We start from the raw sequence: 19151 nt of genomic DNA on the forward strand, positions 1-19151 counted from the left end.
TATTGGTACCAATAATCATATCAGTATAATATGGAAAGTTCTCAAACAGACCTTGTAATACTCAGATGAGGTCAAATAAATAAACCTGGATGAACTGGTTTCTTGTGGTTGACTAGAAAATAATCCAGATTTAGGAAGCAAATCCTGAAACTGTAACTTCAAATTTAATTTCTGGTTGATTTGGTGACACTTGTGGTTACTGGTGGAAGCGCTAAGAATGTCTTAATCAGACCAGTCCCAGATTTCAGTTTGAAATTAGATTTCTTTCAGTTACAGGAAGTGAGCTTTTAGCAGCTACTCTGTCAGAAATACAACAGAAGAAGATGCACAACTGATGTATCTGTTTAAATAGCAAATGTGACTTCTTTATCATTGTAGCTGTCCTTGTGCTGATATGTTAATATGTTTACTCTTCAAAATGCCAAAGACCAGCTGTTCTGGATTATCCCTCCTGGATTGCATCAGTACATTTCCTGTAGATGCCTGTGCATGTGTATGTCATTTGAACGAAAATAGAAAAAGATGCAGAACAGAGGCGGGTTCTGGCTTCTGATTGCCAGAGTTCATTGTGGAGGATCCATCACTAAAGACTGAAGATGGACTGACAGAGAAGCAGAGGACTAACTTCAGCCTCCATTAATTCAGCTCTTGTGGTTGTACCTGAGCCTCTCTCCTTTACCAGCGTGGTTCTTATCTAATGGATTGGACCAGTACTTTTCCACTTGGATCGATATCAGCCAGAGGCTTTAATTGTAGTCCCAATCACAGACACGTTTCTAGGCCACTGCAGGAGGAGATGAGCCTCTGTTGAGCTCCTTTCCTACCTTAATCACATCAGCCTCTCACATATCTTTTTTTAAAATGATCCTGTCTTAGTAAAAGTGCTATTTCCTTTTTCCTATCTGGTTCTTATTTCTACTCAGGGAGACAGGGAGTTTGTAACATCTATTGTCCCCATAGGAATCTAAGCTACCTGCTCTGATGTATTATTCTCTCCAAAAAACAGAATCAGCCAAATTTTTAATACGCTAATTTGTATTCTGTGATTCACAGTTGAAACTCCCAAACTTAGTTACTGTTCAGTTCAAGCTGCAGGTGAATTTCAGTCCAATTTATCCACCCAGTCTATGTCATTACATTATCGTTGGATGTTTGGTTTCATTTGAAAGATCCCACAGGGAATTGAAGCATCATCCTGAGTCTCCTCTCACTTGTTATCCCAGTTCTAGCTCCCAGGCCCATTTCTTTTTCTTTTTTTTTTTTTGTTTTTTGTTTTGTTTAATTTTGTCTCCTGTCCCGTCTCTACAGCAGGTGAGCCTCTATGCGGAGCCAGTGCAGTCCCTGCCTGATGTATAGGACCAGCTCAGTCATGCTGCTCTGCTGACTCAGCGGCTCCATCACCGAGTCCAGCTCCTGGAAGAAATCTACAGGACGGTGAGGGAGAGACACAGTTACTGAGGCCGACTGTATCTGCTGCTGCTTGTGCCGACATGACACACACACACACACACACACACACACACACACACAACAGTTTGGAAGTTTTTGCGATGGGACTGTGAGCATCTAGAGAAATGTCAGATGAATCATTGTTCATAACTGGACACTAACCTTATAGCACTTTCCACAATCACGCCTGCTTTTGGTTGAGCAGTAATCTAATTAAAGATGCTATATGTTTTAAACTTTCCCGGTGTTTTATTTCAAGTGTTGAGCCATAAGAAGATGCATTTGTGGTTTTAAGTATGAAAAACCATCTCAACGTAGTTTTACATCTTCAAATTTTTCTGTCTTGTAGCTGCTAACTCAGATGGCCGCTTAGTGTTGTGTTGTTAATAAAGTTAAAATGAGAAAAAAAAATAGCTGAGTGTGGTGACTGTGTCCTGATTGCTCGTTTTAAGGCTCAGTTTCTGAATACAGGCTGTGTACATTTCTCTGTGGACTGAGCGCTTTGATACTTTCACAGTATTAATATCGAACCTAGACCTGCTTCATAATCAACAAACGCACGGTAATCTCATTTTATACTATATGGGACCTCTACAGAAAGGATCAAAAAGTGCTTTTACTGTGAAGAATACAATTAAATTCTATTCATCCTGATGCTGCAATAGAAGTCTGACATATACAACACAGTGAAATACACATATACACTCTAGAAGAAAAAACATCAGTTTAGTACAAGCAGCGACACACACTGGAAAATAACAGTACTAATTAGTGATAGTGATAAAATGATTTATCACTAAAAATGATTCCAAAATTTTAGAAATACTTTTAGAAAGACTCATTGACTTCTATTTGACTCTACTGATCAAAAGAGGGATGATTTTGACCTTGGCATTGATCCATGTCATGTGTCTGTAGTCTTACCTTGGCTATCAGTGGCCAGTCTGTCAGCCGTCTCCCAGTGTTCATAGCTCCGCAGGATGTTGTTGGTGATGTTAACGTGACTGGCAGCCATGTGGTGAATCCGTTGGGGAATAGCCACACTGCCCAATGAACCTGTGGCACCTCCAGATCCTCCTCCTCCTGCTCCTCCTCCTCCTCCATTGCTGGCTGGGGAGGGGCTGAGTGAGAGGGGCGATGGAGTCCCATTGACCCTGGGACACAGAGAGAGGCAGTGAGGTCTAGACACATTACAGGAACTAAACAGGGAGGCTCTGTGTGCTGGAGGGGCTTCTGAGTTACTCCATAATATACAAAGAAGAAAGTCTGTCAGCCAGGTGCTTAGTTACACATTTTCCAAACAGAATTAAAGATGTGTCTGCTGAATACCGTCTTCATTTGAAAAAAGGCTGCCAGCTTAAGGACTCTACTGCGGGTTTTTGATACTGCATGTAGCTTGGGTGGAATAATTGTCAAGCTGCTTTACAGCACAAAATAGGAAAAGCAATATTTTTATCAGCACATAGAGAACTGGAAATGGGTCAGGGTGAGCGACAAGAGGCTAATGGGAACAAAACATGTATCCTCTTCAGGAAAGTACTGTACAACATGGAAAGCAACAAAATACTTATAACATATTTGTGACAGGAAGCAACAAGTTTCATAAAAAATGTGGTATTAAAGCTGCATTAACCATTTTTCTGGCCACCAGGGGCCAGTGGAACAGACTGTAAACACGACACTGACTAATTATCACCTTATAAAGTTGTTAAACCCTTGTTATGGTGAATGTGTTAGTTGCCAATAAAGGCATCCAGCAGACACAGAGCAACATTATTATTCTTTTGGAGTCGTGTTTGTGGTGATCTGACTTTTTGTGTTGCCCGGCTAGTTGCTAACTTGGTCTGCAGTTTGGTGCTGGGGGGCAGGCAGTGTACAGTGTGTTTATCAGAGCAGGATCAGCTGTGACTGAAAACAACATCAATGAGATCAGAGAACAAGAACAGTAACTAGTGTTAAACAATGAGCGGAAATACATAATGTTAATAGAAATGTGTTGAATAGTGCAGCTTTAAATTTGTGGTAGAGCTCAGAACAGTAGAGGTACACGAGACAGAGGCTATCAATTGTTTTTATCCTTAAGTGGTTTTACCAATGTATCATAACTAAATTAGCAATGATACAGTATGCTGCACATGAATAATGGTGGACAGTACTCTGAAAAAATAACAGTATTCTATTTAGGCTTTGACTTTGCAGGAAACTATAGCAAATACAACAAAAGAGCCATTACCATTTATTGCCCTAGGGCAATAAAAAGTGTTGAATGTGAGAGGGTGTGTAGCGGCTCTGATATTCACTGTATAGTGTCATTAGTCATGCCGGTACAAACTGCTCCCCCTGCCTTGCACAGCTGGGTGTGTTGCTCTGGCAGTGATGTAACGTCTGTGATGTGGCCTTGACCGTCGCTGACCCAACGACTTGTGCCTTATTCAGTGCTGTACACACACACACACACCACACACACACGTACACACACACCACACACACACACACACACAGCCATGCAGATACACTCCCGAACTTCAGTCCTGCTGTTGTGCAGCGTCAGAGCTGTCCAAACTCATTAGCTTCACATCCACAGCTCCTCCACGCCTCTCCTCCTCCATCTATCATCACTCCCTCCATCACTCCTTCTCACCCTGTACTCAGCACCCCTCCAGTGTTCCCCTCCAGTGTTCCTCCTCACATCTACAACAAATCAATCCTTTTATTTGCTTCCTGAGGGGTTTGTTTGAGCAAGTGGCTGTCAGAGGCGGCATGGTATTTTGCAGCAGAGCTCCAGTGAATTATAAATTCTCAATTATCTGTGTGAATGAAGGGGGTTGATACTGTGTGTGTGTGTGTGTGTGTGTGTGTGTGTGTGTACTCACTTCCCGTTGGTCCTCCAAGGAGAAGGTGCTTGGTGGGAACTCTTGGCTGAATTCTGGGTCACAAAAAGACAAATTTATCAAAATAATTTCATGGCCTCCAGTGACATAGTAACAGGAGATTGAAGAAAGAGAAGCGAAAACATGCACCGAAAATCATAGTTTACATTTGAAAATTTCACAAAGTCTACCAACCGGCATTTCTAAAGCGCAGTAATTATCATGTTATATCTCATTTGTTTCATCCGGACAAAATAGTTGCGGTTTTACAGATTTTGTAGATTTTTTTTTTTTTAACCTTTAGACAGAATCAGGCCAGCAGTTTCAGTGTGCTACCAGTTTTTATGCTAAGCTGTGCTAACGAACTGCTAGCTGTAGCTTCATATTTAAGGGATGACTGGGGGAGTGGTGTCAGACTTCTTTTCTAACTCTCATAACATGAGTAAGTGTATTTTACGAAATGTCCGTATTTATTTATCGGTTGAAAGGGTCAACACACATTAATGGACATTGCTGTAAATACGCCCTGGACAGATGTTACAAAGTCTGCTGTCATGGTTTTGAGTTGCTGTCATTTCAGACCCTGCCTCTTCCACCTGTAGTATCACCTGACCCGCTCCTCCTCCCCCACTCACCTGCTCACCTGTTCCCCGTTCCCTCATCAGTTCCCCAGTATATACAGTGCATCCGGAAAGTATTCACACCCCTTCACTTTCCCCACATTTTGTTATGTAACAGCTTTATTCCAAAATGTATTAATTTCCTTTTTTTTCTCATCAATCTACAAACAATACCCCATGATGACAAAGCAAAAAAGGTTTTTTTTAGAAATTTTTACAAATTTATTAAAAATAAAAAACTGAAATATCACATGTACATAAGTGTTCACACCCTTTACTCATTACTTTGTTGAGGCACCATTGGCAGTGATTACAGCCTCAAGTCTTCTTGGGTATGAAGCTACAAGCTTGGCACACCTGTATTTGGGGTATTTCTCCCATTCTTCTCTGCAGATCCTCTCAAGCTCTGTCAGGTTAGATGGGGAGCGTCGCTGCACAGCTATTTTCAGGTCTTTGCAGAGATGTTCAATCGTGTTCAAGTCTGGGCTCTGGCTGGGCCACTCAAGGACATTCACAGACTTGTCCCGAAGCCACTCTTTCGTTGTCTTGGCTGTGTGCTTGTGATCGTTGTCCTGTTGGAAGGTAAACCTTCGCCCCAGTCTGAGGTCCTGAGCGCTCTGGAGCAGGTTTTCATCAATGATCTCTCTGTACTTTGCTCCGTTCATCTTTCCCTCGATCCTGACTAGTTTCCCAGTTTCCTGGTTTCCTCCAGACGTGACGCTTGGCATTCAGACCAAAGAGTTCAATCTTGGTTTCATCAGACCAGAGAATCTTGTTTCTCATGGTCTGAGAGTCCTTTAGGTGCCTTCTGGCAAACTCCAAGTGGGCTGTCATGAGCCTTTTACTGAGTAGAGGCTTCCGTCTGGCCACTCTACCATAAAGGCTTGATTGGTGGAGTGCTGCAGAGACGATTGTCCTTCTGGAAGTTTCTCCCATCTCCACAGAGGAACACTGGATTTCTGTCAGAGTGACCATCGGGTTCTTGGTCACCTCCCTGACCAAGGCCCTTCTCCCCCGATTGCTGAGTTTGGCTGGGCGGCCAGCTCTAGGAAGAGTCCTGGTGGTTCCAAACTTCTTCCATTTACGAATGATGGAGACCACTGTGCTCTTCGGGACCATCAATGCTGCAGAAATGTTTTTGTACCCTTCCCCAGATCTATGCCTCGATACAATCCTGTCTCGGAGGTCTACAGACAATTCCTTTGACTTCATGGCTTGGTTTCTGCTCTGACATGCACTGTCAACAGTGGGACCTTATATAGACAGGTGTGTGCCTTTCCAAATCATGTCCAGTCAATTGAATTTACTACAGGTAGACTCCAATCAAGTTGTAGAAACATCTCAAGGATGATCAGTGGAAACAGGATGCACCTGAGCTCACTTTTGAGTGTCATAGTAAAGGGTGTGAATACTTATATACATGCAATATTTCAGTTTTTTATTTTTAATAAATTTGCAAGAATTTCTAAAAAACCTTTTTCGCTTTGTCATTATGGGGTATTGTGTGTAGATTGATGAGAAAAAAAAGGAATTTAATCCATTTTGGAATAAGGCTGTAGCATAACAAAATGTGGGGGAAGTGAAGGGGTGTGAATACTTTCCGGATGCACTGTATACGGTTCCCTTTGCACTTGCTCTCTGCCAAATTTAGTCTTTGTGCGGTCTGCTTAAGCTTTCCAGCGCTTCTGTTCTTTGCCTGCCTGTTTTGATCCTGATAGTGTTTTTGACCTGTGTTTTTTTTTGGATATTTGCCTCAGTGTGACCCTTTGTACTTTCTTTGTCTGTTTGAATTTTTGTATCCTTGTTTTTTTTTTCTAAGTAAAGACTCTCTACTTTTATCTGCCTCCTGAGTCGTGATCTCTGGCTCTGAGAACCATCAGAGTCTACATTTCCATTCCTGAATAAACTGTTTACCAAGACACAAGACATAAAAGCTCAATAACTATTAATACCTTCAATTGTTTTTTTTAAATCATGCAATAAGTAATATCAACATCTATATTTTTGTTCTATTCCACAAATACATTTATTGTGAATTGAAATGTGTCACAATGTGTGACAAACTACTATAGACAAAAGCCGCAGCTACATGGCTAAAACATGAATGCTAATGTGACATTAGCCTTAGTCCACTGAGCAACCAAAACACCACATATGCGTAACTTCTGAAGGATATAATGTTATTGATTGACTGGCATTTAAAATCCACTTTAATGTGTCGTGTGGATATGTATGTGACAGTTTGTTTTTGTGCCCTTTTTCTTTTAAAATAAACTGTTCATTCCAGTTACTCCTTTTCTTTCTATCAACACATACTGTATGTACACAGGCTGCGCACACAGCTAAACCCCCAGTCAGTCGCTTCCCAGAAATCCAATCCCATCAATGCAAATGTGGCACTGTGATAATGACATCCTCAGTAATTAATTAAACTAAACATAATTAATCAAAACAAGCACATTAAACCCTAACAATCCACTGTGATGATTGATGGAGCTAATTAATACATTAATATCAAAGAGAAAGAATGGATTTTAATAACGTCATGCAAAATTAATGCACAGGCACCATGAAAATGAATATGAAATGTATTTGAGGGTTGTAATTGGCTTTGCGTGTTTTTCAACCACAGAGGGAGAAAATGAGAGAGGAAGGAAATGAAGTCCATGTCCAAATGTGTGTGTGTGTGTGTGTGTGTGTGTGTGTGTGTGTGTGTGTGTGTGTGTGTGTGCGTGCGCTACCTTGAAGTACTCCATGAGCGACCGTGAGTACTTGACAGCGTGGTCTTTCTTCAGATGGAACATCCTCAGATACAGCAGAGACAGACAGCGGTTACTATGGAAACAAAACCATTAGAAGGCAGATGAATCCTCTGTACAAATTCCCTTTAAAGCTCCATTCTCAATATTATTTTCATGTCATCCACACAAAATGCACCTGGACTTCAAACACGCCCCCCAAGTCCTGGTGGATTAGGAAGAACTTCAGTGAAGTGAAGGATGTGAGAAATGTATAATATCACTACATGAAAATATAAAAACACACATCTTTTCTAATTCATATAAAAAAAACTCCCTAATATGTTTTTGGATCACTCTGATTAAGGAAAAAGTAAAGACACAGGTTTTGGGGTTTTATCGGTCTAAGGGAGCTTGATTCTACAATTAAATAATTCTACAGATAAAAAAATGATTTGTATTTTACAGGCTGTGTGTTCAGATGGAGCACTGCTCGTATTAACAGATTACTTTTTATGTGGTATGAACAGGTGATTTAAGAGAATTTGTTGTATGAATGAAACCTTCAAGTGGTCCAGAACCTTTTGTAGAAGTCATGTACAGACTCCAGTCTCCACAGGGGAATAACACCTGTTTGACTTCAGAATCATAATGGTTTTATTTAATTGAATTTGGAATTTCTCATTCAGATAGCTGCCTCACTGTCTGTATGTTGATTGCTGTCAGGTCGTCGCCTACCGTCACCTGCTGTAAGCCTATAATAACCAAAACTATCCAAAAAGTCAGGGACCGCTCTGCCACAGGAAGATTATTTTTTTAGCATCCAACTATATGTCAAACCAATCTCTTCATAAATATTTTCTAATTGTTTCCGGTCCTGTAATACAGCTACTGACACACCTAAATTAACAGTTTTATTTTCGTGATTTATGACAGCTCAATGGTGTTATTCCTTTCACTCTTTGGTAACATTTTTGTGAATGAACAGGTATATATCATATATAGTGATTTGGTGGTGTACATGAACAGGTGGTATCATCCGGCATGTGATAACTGATACATTTGAACAGTTAAGAGAGTTTGGTGAATCCTGCTTGGTACTCTTGTATGAGTAAAAGTCACATGAATAAGAATAAGAGAGATTTCAGATAAGAATACGAAAATGTTTTAGCAAGAGGCTGAAAATGTTAACATTTGAAAACTTTGAGGAATATATATATACATATATATATATATATATATATATAAATATGGAGAGAGAGAGAGACAGAGAGAGAGAAAGAGAGAGAGAGAAAGAGAGAGGGAGAGAGACATATAGAGAGATGACAGGAAATGAGAAAGGGGAGAGGTGGTATGACATGCAATAAAACTCCCTAGCCTACACCACCTACACCACCAGGACAATAACGGTTAATGTGAATAATCAAATATAAAAAGTATAATAATAGTATAAATAAAAGAGTATAGAGTAATGTTATACACACACACAAACACACACAGACACACACACACACACACACACACACACACACACACACACACACACACACACACACACACACACGCACACACACACAAAGAGAGAATCATATCACATACCACAGTACAGCTAGTTTCTTCTCAGCGACAGTAGCTGAATGGCTGGTGAAGTTCTTCAACCTCATGGCATACCTGGGAGAGACGCTCATTACTCATCTGCTGACATTTCCAGTGATTTATGAGTCAGACGTAAACACACTTTACTTCTCTCATGCTCGTGAATACATCTATATAGTCAAGGTTCATTTTAATAAGGAAATCAAGGTTAAGATCAGTGACGGAGCTGCTGCTCTTTCTGAACATAAAGAATATAAGAGTTACGGAGCAGTTAGTAATTAATTCCTTCAGCTTGTTGACAGCCAGCGTCAACCCTGCTGAAGTGCCCCCAGGCAAGGCAAGCAAGTTGGCTTTATGTGACTCTGTGGAGGGATACAGTTCTGCTTTGGTTATTTATTAGATGCTTCAAAAAAATGCTGTGGGGACATGTTTGGCTGATCTGAATCAACGATCAATCTAACTGCCTCTCAACTCTTTCTTTCCTATTCCCTCATCACAGCAAAAACTAAAATCCTTGTACACTGGAAGAAAATGACTGACCCAACCACTAAGACATAGTTGGACGACTTAATTAGCACCTCACATTTTGAGAGTTGCTTTGAGAAACAGACTGTCTCAGTTAGACAGAATTTGGCAGCCTCTCGTTAAGTATCTCGCAACTTGAAATCACAAGTGACAATCGACATCCTACACCGAAGTCATTTTTCACAGTATCATGTAAAGGCAAGAGCGGCTGAGTGAGTGAACATGTAGTGATTGACGAGGGAGGATTATCTAGACTCCTTGCCGCCTTCTCTTTCTCCTCCCTCCTTTCTCCTTCTTCATTTTCTCTTTTACACTTTTCTCTTTTTCTTTTCTGTTGTTTACTCTTCTGTTTTCTTTCATGTTTTTGCACTGACTGAATGTCAAGCAGATACCTGCAAAATACATCATCTCATTTTATTGATGCCAAATCGAGCAGCAACTGATTCATTGCCATTTGTTTCAGAAGAAAATTGCTCAATAAAGATGTTTGAAATAAAAGAAAAAAGCTGTGGGGTCAGCTGCGGCCTCCTGCCCTCAGTGACCTCAGTGACCTCAGTGACCTCAGTGACCTCAGTGACCTCAGTGACCTGTTAAACCCTCTCTGATTGCTAATAAGTCCAGATGAAATTCAGCAGTGACAGGTGGATCACGGGAGAGGAGTTACACCTTTATCCTTTACTGCTGTCTGTAGGAAAACACTTGTCTTTTCCCCACACAGAGGTCAGAGGTCAGAGTCACAGATCAGCAGCCCTGCAGGTGGTAACGATTCAGTGTCTTGCTCAAGGACACTTCAGCAGGATGGATGAGTGCAGACAGGCAGAGCTTGAACCACAGTCCTTCAGTTAAAAGACTCTCTCCCGCTACACCACCCTGCTGTCAACCTGTCTGCCTTCAGAGGTGGCGGTCATTTGTTATTCTCAGCTTCCTGTCTTTAAGTTGCACTTTGCGACTTCACACACTGGCAACCCTGAAAGCAGCGGACATCCTGTTCACACACTAGTTACATTGCTCTCATTAGAAAGCCCTGCATGTCTGTGAGGCTTTAGACAATAAAGGAAAAAAAAGAAATGTTGGAGAGTCCGGTGGTTTCTGAACATATCTCTGGCTTAATGCTAATTAGGGGTTAGTTTTTATTCAAACACTCAAGTTTTGATTTGTCATTTACTGTGGGCAGAGAGGTGGCCATATGCAACAGCAGAGCATTATTCAAGCTATTAGACTAAATCTACAACAGGTCAGTAAGGTCGGGCTGATAACAGATAATAACAGATAACAGTAACATTTACATCTGAAACACATTTCTTCAAACAGTATAATTATGTTGCAATTATAGGAAGTAGAGACCCATTTATCTGGGTTTTAAGGAAAGAATATACCAGTGTAGTTTATGCAGAATAAATACAGCATGTACGCTACTATAGTAAACGCAGTATATAACAGTTACATAGTTGAGTAGCGTGTATACCAGTGTTAAAGTACTGGAATCCAGGACTCAGACACGGGTCCGACTCAAGTCCTGATTTTCAGGACTGGTGACTCGACTTGGACTTGAACACTGATGACTCGAACTCGAGCATCGACTGTATTTAGATTTGGAGACTTTTTATCAGTTTCAGTGCGAGTGTGTGCATTTTCTTTGGCTGTAGAGTTCTGCAGGGAAGACATATTTTTGTAGGCCAACCCAGATGCTAGTGTCACCCTGGGTCTGTCGACAAAAAGCCAATGGGATTTTTACATGGCTTTTTGGATTATTGCAGAAAATAAGATCTGTGACAAACAAAAGTTTATGATACCTACATGCTTTGTTCAGCAAGATAATCTTCACAAATGAAACACCACTTTTATGATTTTTGAAGCCTAAATACAGTCGCCAGAGGTAAAAAGTTGATATTATAAACAAACCACATCATGGTCACATGACTTCACTTTCACTAACACTAAACTTCAACTTGTAGTTTCATTGAGCTCTTACCTCTTCTATAAAAGCATTTCCTCTTACAGAGTTAGTAATAGTTTGCAAAAGCACAAGTAGAAACAACGAGGCAGTAAAGGTGGACTGGTGAGTAATTCGCCTTTCGTGTTCGGCGTGATGATGTTTAACATCCCCGACAACCTCTGTAGTCTCGTTTAGCCACTTGTTAGCACCCAGCCTTTTTGACAGATGTAAAAACTGGGATATTTACTAAGGTATTTTCTGAGCTTGTGTTAACCACAGACCTTATTTCAGTCATCTGACCAAAAACCTGTTCAAAAAAACCCACAGACTTTTTTGGGAGGAGGGAAGCAGAAGTGCTAAAAGGCAACAAATTTCCAGGTTTTAGGACTCCTTCCTGCAGCACTCTACTGTGTCTCACACAGTAAATAAACTCCCTCTGAAACAGTGACAACTGGTTAATTCGTGTTGAACAGCACAACTCCCACTCATGTAATGAAAACTTGACAAAGACTCGGAGTCAGACTTGAACACTTGTTGACTTGAGACTCGACTCTGACTCGAGGTTTAGTGACTTAACACTGGTTAGTGCTACAGAGGATTAGTTTTCAGTTTCAGTTTAAACCTCCTTAAATATTCGTTTAACCTCACTCTCCACTTTTGTTGAATTTAATGCTTATTTTAATACAGAGAGACACATTTGCCAGTTTCCTGATTTTTTTGCCTGTTAAACTGTGCACTCACTAAGAGGAGGTTACTTTGACAAAGAAACTGGGGCTAATAAAGAGTTTACTAACTTCCTCCCATTCATTTCACTTGATAATGTCCTGCATACCTGATTAGCTCCACGGTCTCGGAGTACATGGTGTACGGTGACTTGGCCTCTAGTGGATCTCGCTCCATAGCATTTCCACACTCTATGAAGGAGAGCGCACCGTCTGCGTAGTTCACCGCTTTACCAAATTTGTCCATCTACAAATAGTGAAGGTGAAAGAAGAAAGAAAGAAAGACAGACACAGAGTGACAGAGACAAAGATGAAATTCAGAGGAATGTAACAGAGGATAGAGGGGGAGAGAGAGAAAGAAAGAGAGAGAGAGAGAGAGAGAGAGAGAGAGAACGTGAATAAGACAGAGATGGAATGAGGAATATCTTAACAGCATCGTGGCAGACGCACAGTCTTCTCTTTGAATAATCCCCCGCTAAAATGCAAATCCCCAGATAAATCTGAGGAAACAATGCGTAAACATAAGATAAATAACAAGTTAAATAAATCTCATTTCATTGTTCGGGGGGGGGGGGATCAGATAATTCCTTTGATATTGTATAATCTCGCAGACATCATCAGTCCTTGAATGCAATGTTCCCTCAGAGACAAATTGTGCAATAAATAACCCAAATTATACAGTACAGTCCCTGATATGAAATAGATTTTCATTCTACAGAGACTGACTGTGTGCACACATGAGCAATGACACACACGTCTGAACAGGCACACACATAATTACAGTCTAGACTGTAGAAGTTAACATTGTGTGTTTATAATCATTTTCTTGCTATATCTGTGTATCCAACCATCTGTCTTCTCTTAGCCTCTTGTAGGGGCTCGAGCACGGAGGTATAAATGTGTGTGTGTGTCTTACTTAGTGATTATAGAAAGACTTACCAAAGCATCAGCTTTGTGCTTGAGTCTCTTGGCTTCCTGCATGTAGTAGTCTGCACTGTGGACTCTGGAAACAGCACAGTGAAAAAACAAAACAAAAAAAAAAATGAACATAATGTCACATGTTTGCACCAACACGTCATTTAACAAAACCCCTGCATGTTATTGGTTTACATAATCACATGCCTACAAGTCGCTTGGAGTGTGTTATATACAGTAGCCTATTTAGGTATACACACCTCAGGCTTAATGTAACCTTAGCACAGCAACAAAACATGTTGTTTCATGAATAATGCAGACACCCTTTGGGACAAATAAGTAACAAGATGCATCATCTTTTCAGGATTCAACACAACCAGTCCAGTGGTGAGGTGGTTACAGCTATTTCCACCTAATACAATACACTAATAGGCCACTATTCGCTATTAAAACACTGTGTGAAGAGGTATCATCCCTAAAATTAGATGAATTATATCAAAGGCAAGCAGAGGAAGAGACACGGAGGTCTTCAAATGGTTCCTACTATCCAAGACCCCCGAGTTGTGTAGGGTCTAAATTATTTTCAGTGTGATCAGGTCGGATCAGGTCTCAGCTCCGTGCGTCAGCGCATCTAACACCTTAGTGGATCTGAACGGACTCTATCACCTCTTATCATATGATGTGTCATTATCATAGCAGGAAAAAAATATGGTTTTGAGATAGAGAGTGTTATATTACATTATTTTCGAAAGCTTTGTGCAAAGTAACTACAAAGAACAAGAGGTAGAATCCTTCTTAAAAAATACAACTAAAAGCATGTTCAGAGTCTTTTGCTGCGCCGTGGGCCAGCACCAGAGCCTCCATCTGGCTCGCGCAGGGAGCCGATGTAGTAAATGGAGAACAGGAGTACTGTGGAAGAAGCTGGGGACGCTGAACACCAGACGTGCAGCAGCATTTTGGATCAGCTGCAGAGGTCTGGTGGCAGACAAGAGTGCCTTGTAAAGTTCAGGGGGAAATGACATGTATTGTTATTCCTTCTGACTGCGGCCGCTCGCTAATTGGTGGATCATCATGCAGCTGCCAGTGTTGCTGTTCTCTCTCTATTAGGGTCGGTCGGGGTCGACTGGATTTTGGATTGGGTCATGGTGGGGATAATTAGCAGCCACTCTCTCGTTCCAGTGGTATTGCCAGTACTAGAGCTGTTGAGCCTTTCACTCACTCCCCTCATGTGCCAGAAACGCTGAAGTGTTCTCACTGGAAGAGCAACGTTTTGTGCCATAAAACAAACTCCCTTTGTGCCGTAAAGCAACGCATCTGTCGAATTCAGCCTGTTGGGCCTCAATGTAAAATACAATGCAGGGAACGAGTTTACGGTAATTACATTAATGTTGAGTACAGAAAACTCTGGCAAATATTTAGATGAAAAAAACAAGACAGCGGAGTAAACAAAACACCGTTCCGCGTGAAGAGGAAACACCTGCCGTCGCGTGACAAAGGGAATGTGGGAATCATAAAAGAAGTGAGGTAATTACATTGAGACTGGAGGGTCTTCTGAACAACAGTGATGATAAGGAAAAAAAAAAAAAAAAACATGTCTATAAATAATGCTGCTGAACAGACGTCATGGGGAGATCGAGCATAAACGCACATCAGGAACCCGTCGCAGTAAACTAAAGTGCCATCAGCAGTATTAATGTGGTGATGACGTCTTTACAATGGTGTGTCGGGTTCATACATACGTGTCACTGAACGACAGCCTTGGCCTGCGAGGTTCTGCAGGTTCCATCAGTGGTTCCGACCACACCTCGGAGTCTGACTGTCCGTTGGCATGGTAGCCATCTCCACAGGGCTTCTCGCCGTGGGGCTCCATTTCCTGTTGTAGGGATGGCATTGAAATCTGTGGTTACAAGAGTATCAATGAGTGTTACAGTGTGCGGCTTTCAACAAGCAGATACTTAGACGTCATTGTTGGCCTCTCACTCACAGTGATGCGTCCTCTCTGCTGCTGAGTTGCAGGAGTCAGTGTTTTGAGGGGTTGAAAGAATGAGACGTGCTGAAACTGGCTTTAAAAATCCATCTGGCACACGTGTTTTGTCCTTTAGGCCTAAAGTCACATGTGCCATATGTACGTTCTAGACTTTGCTTAGGTTTCACTTTTGTAAATCTGTGCATGATAATATGTGCAGTTTACTTTCCTCTGGATGGAGAAAAACTTCTGAGATTTTAAAGATAAATAATTTAGCATTAAATTATACATAGTAATGTTGATTTCATCAATACTTGCTTCTACATTTAGTAATTGACTAGGTTCAATTCAATTCAGTTTCATTCAATTCAGAACACTTTATTTATCCCTGAGGGGCAGTTTGCAGAGGCACGCAGAGTTGCACAGGACATTAAGATAAAAAGAACACTAGCTAATACCAATAATAACATAATCTGTAAACGCAAAAATGAGCTGTAGGTGTTAGTGCAGTGAAAGTATAATGTTGTATAAGCTACACACATTATGATAATAAAGATAATGATGATGAGAATCACTGCAATAAAAATTATAACGCAGTAACACAGTATGTAAAGATGGATGGCTCTGTCATATATAGTTGAACGGTTTATTGGAAGCTCTGCTTTATGTATCTGTCCTGCTGCGTTTGATGCATCACCTCCTCCTGTACACAAAGCACTCTCAGATATTTTAGAGACTCTGGCTCCTGAAACTCAGACAAATTGCAGGTAAGGAAGCATGACTCACACTGGTGGAGATGCGTGTCACGCTGCAGATTCATACGTTTTAAGAACAGTACATCATTAACTCCACAGTTATTTCTGGAACACCGTCAGGCGAGCGACTCAAGAAGATAACACCGAGAGCTGACGATCACTCAAAGTTAGTTTATTCACCAGAGCAAACCATCTACCTGGGAGACATGTAAGTGGACCAGCAGGCCTCTCGTGCCAACACTTGTTTATTGTATAGATCAGAACAAGTGAGCTCACAAAATGCAAAAGACACTCACGCTCACATTTCTCGCATGTGACGACACCTTGCCTTCACCTCTCCTGTGTCTGTGAGAGGAGGAGGAGGAGGAGGAGGAGGAAGAGGCGGTGGATGTAGTGGAGCAGGCCAGAATCCCTGAGGCGCCGGCCTCCTGGCTGAGAGAGGAACTGCCGTCGCAGGTTCGTTTGCGCGGGGGGTCGTCAGAGAGCGGGGACAGGAGGGGAGGAAGCAGCTTCTCGTTGCGCCGTCGAGATTGCTTCCTGTTCAGAGAGCTGCTGAACACACACACAGAGGCACAAACATGATTTCTTCATTCACTATAATGGTACTGAACATGAACTTTTTACTATATGTTTAGCACCTTTACTCTTATTATCTATGTGACTTGTGCACATTTCTTAAATATGATTTGCTTTCTTGTTTCAGCTGAGACCGATCATTGCTGACAGGACTGCAGTTCCCATCAGTGGTGGTTTTTCAGGTCATATGTACATTAGTTAATCCACAAGAAACGTTATTTATTTGACAGTTTCCCTTTTAAAATCTGTCATGTGCTCTTAAGAGTACGACATAGGATCATAAATAATCCTGACAACAAAGGGAAATAATCTAAATAATCATAACAAGTGATAAGTAACAAATTATCAATCATGACTGATAAAACATTGTCAGAGGACTGCAGCAACTCCCAAAGCCATTTTATTATCTTTATTACCTATTCCTCCACAGTGCTACCCCGTCCCTCTCAGCTGAAAGAAATACATGTGCTTTAGAGATTCTGGTGTAATCAGAGTGTAAATGTTTTCACTCTCTAACAATCACTGCACTAACCTCAAACATCGTTTGTGTGTTTGTTAATGTGATTCCTGTGAAGAGCACTTTGTGGGGGTCAGAGGTTCTGGAAGAAGTCCAGTCCTCCTGAAATTATTTTCCAACTGCTTCCCAGACCAAGTGTCTGGCTGTGTGTCTGTTGGCTTCCATTTTTCAAACTCGCCTCAACCACCATCCAAACAAGCTGCCCCCCCCACACAGATCCTTCAAACTGCCCTGGCTCCTTACCCTCCATCTAACTCCAACTCCACCTAGCCCCCCTCCCCTTGAGCTGTTGCTGGGACTTTTTCTTGAATTTCTCTTCTTGAGACTAAAAATCCTTAAAATCTATTATTATTATTCCTACTTTCTGTTCATTTTTTTCATCTATGGCTCCTTTTGTACCTCCAAACATCTGATGGGAGGGGCGGAGGGGGGGGGACAAAAATAAGTACATTCTAACAACGCAAACACTCAGCATGCAAGAGCCTGCCTCTATAAGCTGCGCTAACATTGTCTAACTATGTTGTTGCCATTTCATTTGCAGTTGCTGAATGATATTTTCTTTCTAAAACTGTTGTAATTCTGTCTTCCCTGCTTGAGCATCGGCGATTATTCCCTCAGCTGCCTTATTGTGGCTCTTGTGACTCATATTGTTTGCAACACAACAGATAATATTTTTATGTGTTTCCTCTGCCTGGAAACTCTGGGGGTTTGATGCAGTGAGAAAAGTTGCTGAGCTCGCAGAACACCGCCCCGGGCCCCGACATTAGTGATAATATACAAAACCAGGGAGACAAAGACTAATTAGTTGTGTGAGTGTGTGTGTTTGTGTGCGTGTGTGCGAATATGCGAGTGTGTGCGTGGGCCCTCTTGTCTGTGTACAGCATAATTGATGTGTGCTGGTGTGTGTTTGTGTGTATGACTATACTCATTTGCATGCGTTTGTGTGTGTCTATCCTTAAGTGGATGCCAGTGTGTGTGTGTGTGTGTGTGTGTGTGTGTATGCGCTTGTGTGTGCGTGTGTGTGTGCGTGTGTGTGTGCATGTGTGCAAGAAAGTATGAGAGCTCTCATAGTTCTTTTAAAGGGATAATAAGTTAAGAAATTTACATCCCCATAGCACAAAATGACCACAGTGCATCTGCCAAATATTCCTCTGTCATACATTTGCAATGACTCAACTCTTACTGGGCCAAGTGAGAAGATTTCAGGCTTTTAAAGTCCAAATTAAATTATTTTTTGTCTGCTACAGCTCATATCTGCTCTATAAATCACATGTCCTGAATTCTCCTCTGAGAAAACCAAAAAGGAGAATTTTTTTATTTTATGTTTTATTTACTGGTGGAGCATGGTGGAGTAGTGGTTAGCACTGTCGCCTCACAGCAAGACGGTTCTGGGTTTGAACCCGTCGACCGTCTGGGGCCTTTCTGTGTGTTTGCATGTACTCCTGGTGCATGCCTTGGTTTACTGGGGCTTCCTCACACAGTCCGAAGACATGCAGGTTAGGTGGTGACTCCGAATCGCCTGTAGGTGTGAACGGGAGCGTGGCTGGTTGTTTGTCAGAAAACAGCTGGTTCTCCGCTTCCATGGAAAAAGTCTTCACATGGCGTTTAGCACAGACAGCTCCTTTAAGACTATTTCATTGAGATTTCAAGCCACCACATTTCCCCATTTTCAAAAGCTCAACAAAAGAGGGCCTCACAAGGGTAAAACAAAACTTCCCTCATCATTGTGCTTCAATCATTAAAATAAATCTTTTCTTATTAAGTGTTGTCAAAATAATAACTTGGAATTTTATAGCGCCTTTCAAGGCACCCAAGGCCGCTTTACAGGGAAAGAAACACAAAATGGAAAGAAACACAAAATCTGACCTAACTGATTGAAACAGGATGACAATAACTGTCAAAAGGTGCAGGTTAGAAATTACTAAATGAATCTGAGCTGGATGATCTCATCGTCCAGTTTACAGCT

The 19151-nt window shown here is 41.4% G+C and overlaps 1 protein-coding gene across 1 annotated transcript in view; it reads right to left on the bottom strand.

Annotated features, from left to right (window-relative positions):
* Positions 1-1302: 1302 nt before the first annotated feature.
* aff2 (AF4/FMR2 family member 2) overlaps positions 1303-19151 on the bottom strand; it is a 158472-nt gene continuing 140623 nt past the window's right edge. Inside the window, exons 17-26 of the mRNA XM_022752091.1 lie at positions 16389-16644; positions 15107-15268; positions 13825-13943; positions 13396-13459; positions 12567-12703; positions 9277-9348; positions 7681-7774; positions 4323-4375; positions 2374-2603; positions 1303-1424 (exon numbers count right to left, since the gene is read on the bottom strand). Of these exons, the coding sequence (XP_022607812.1) occupies positions 1303-1424; positions 2374-2603; positions 4323-4375; positions 7681-7774; positions 9277-9348; positions 12567-12703; positions 13396-13459; positions 13825-13943; positions 15107-15268; positions 16389-16644 (1309 nt within the window). The remainder of the gene's footprint in view (positions 1425-2373; positions 2604-4322; positions 4376-7680; positions 7775-9276; positions 9349-12566; positions 12704-13395; positions 13460-13824; positions 13944-15106; positions 15269-16388; positions 16645-19151) is intronic.

The sequence above is a fragment of the Seriola dumerili genome, unplaced genomic scaffold (assembly GCF_002260705.1).
Source record: "Seriola dumerili isolate Sdu_G_001 unplaced genomic scaffold, Sdu_1.0 BDQW01000161.1, whole genome shotgun sequence".
Taxonomy (NCBI): Eukaryota; Metazoa; Chordata; class Actinopteri; order Carangiformes; family Carangidae; genus Seriola; species Seriola dumerili.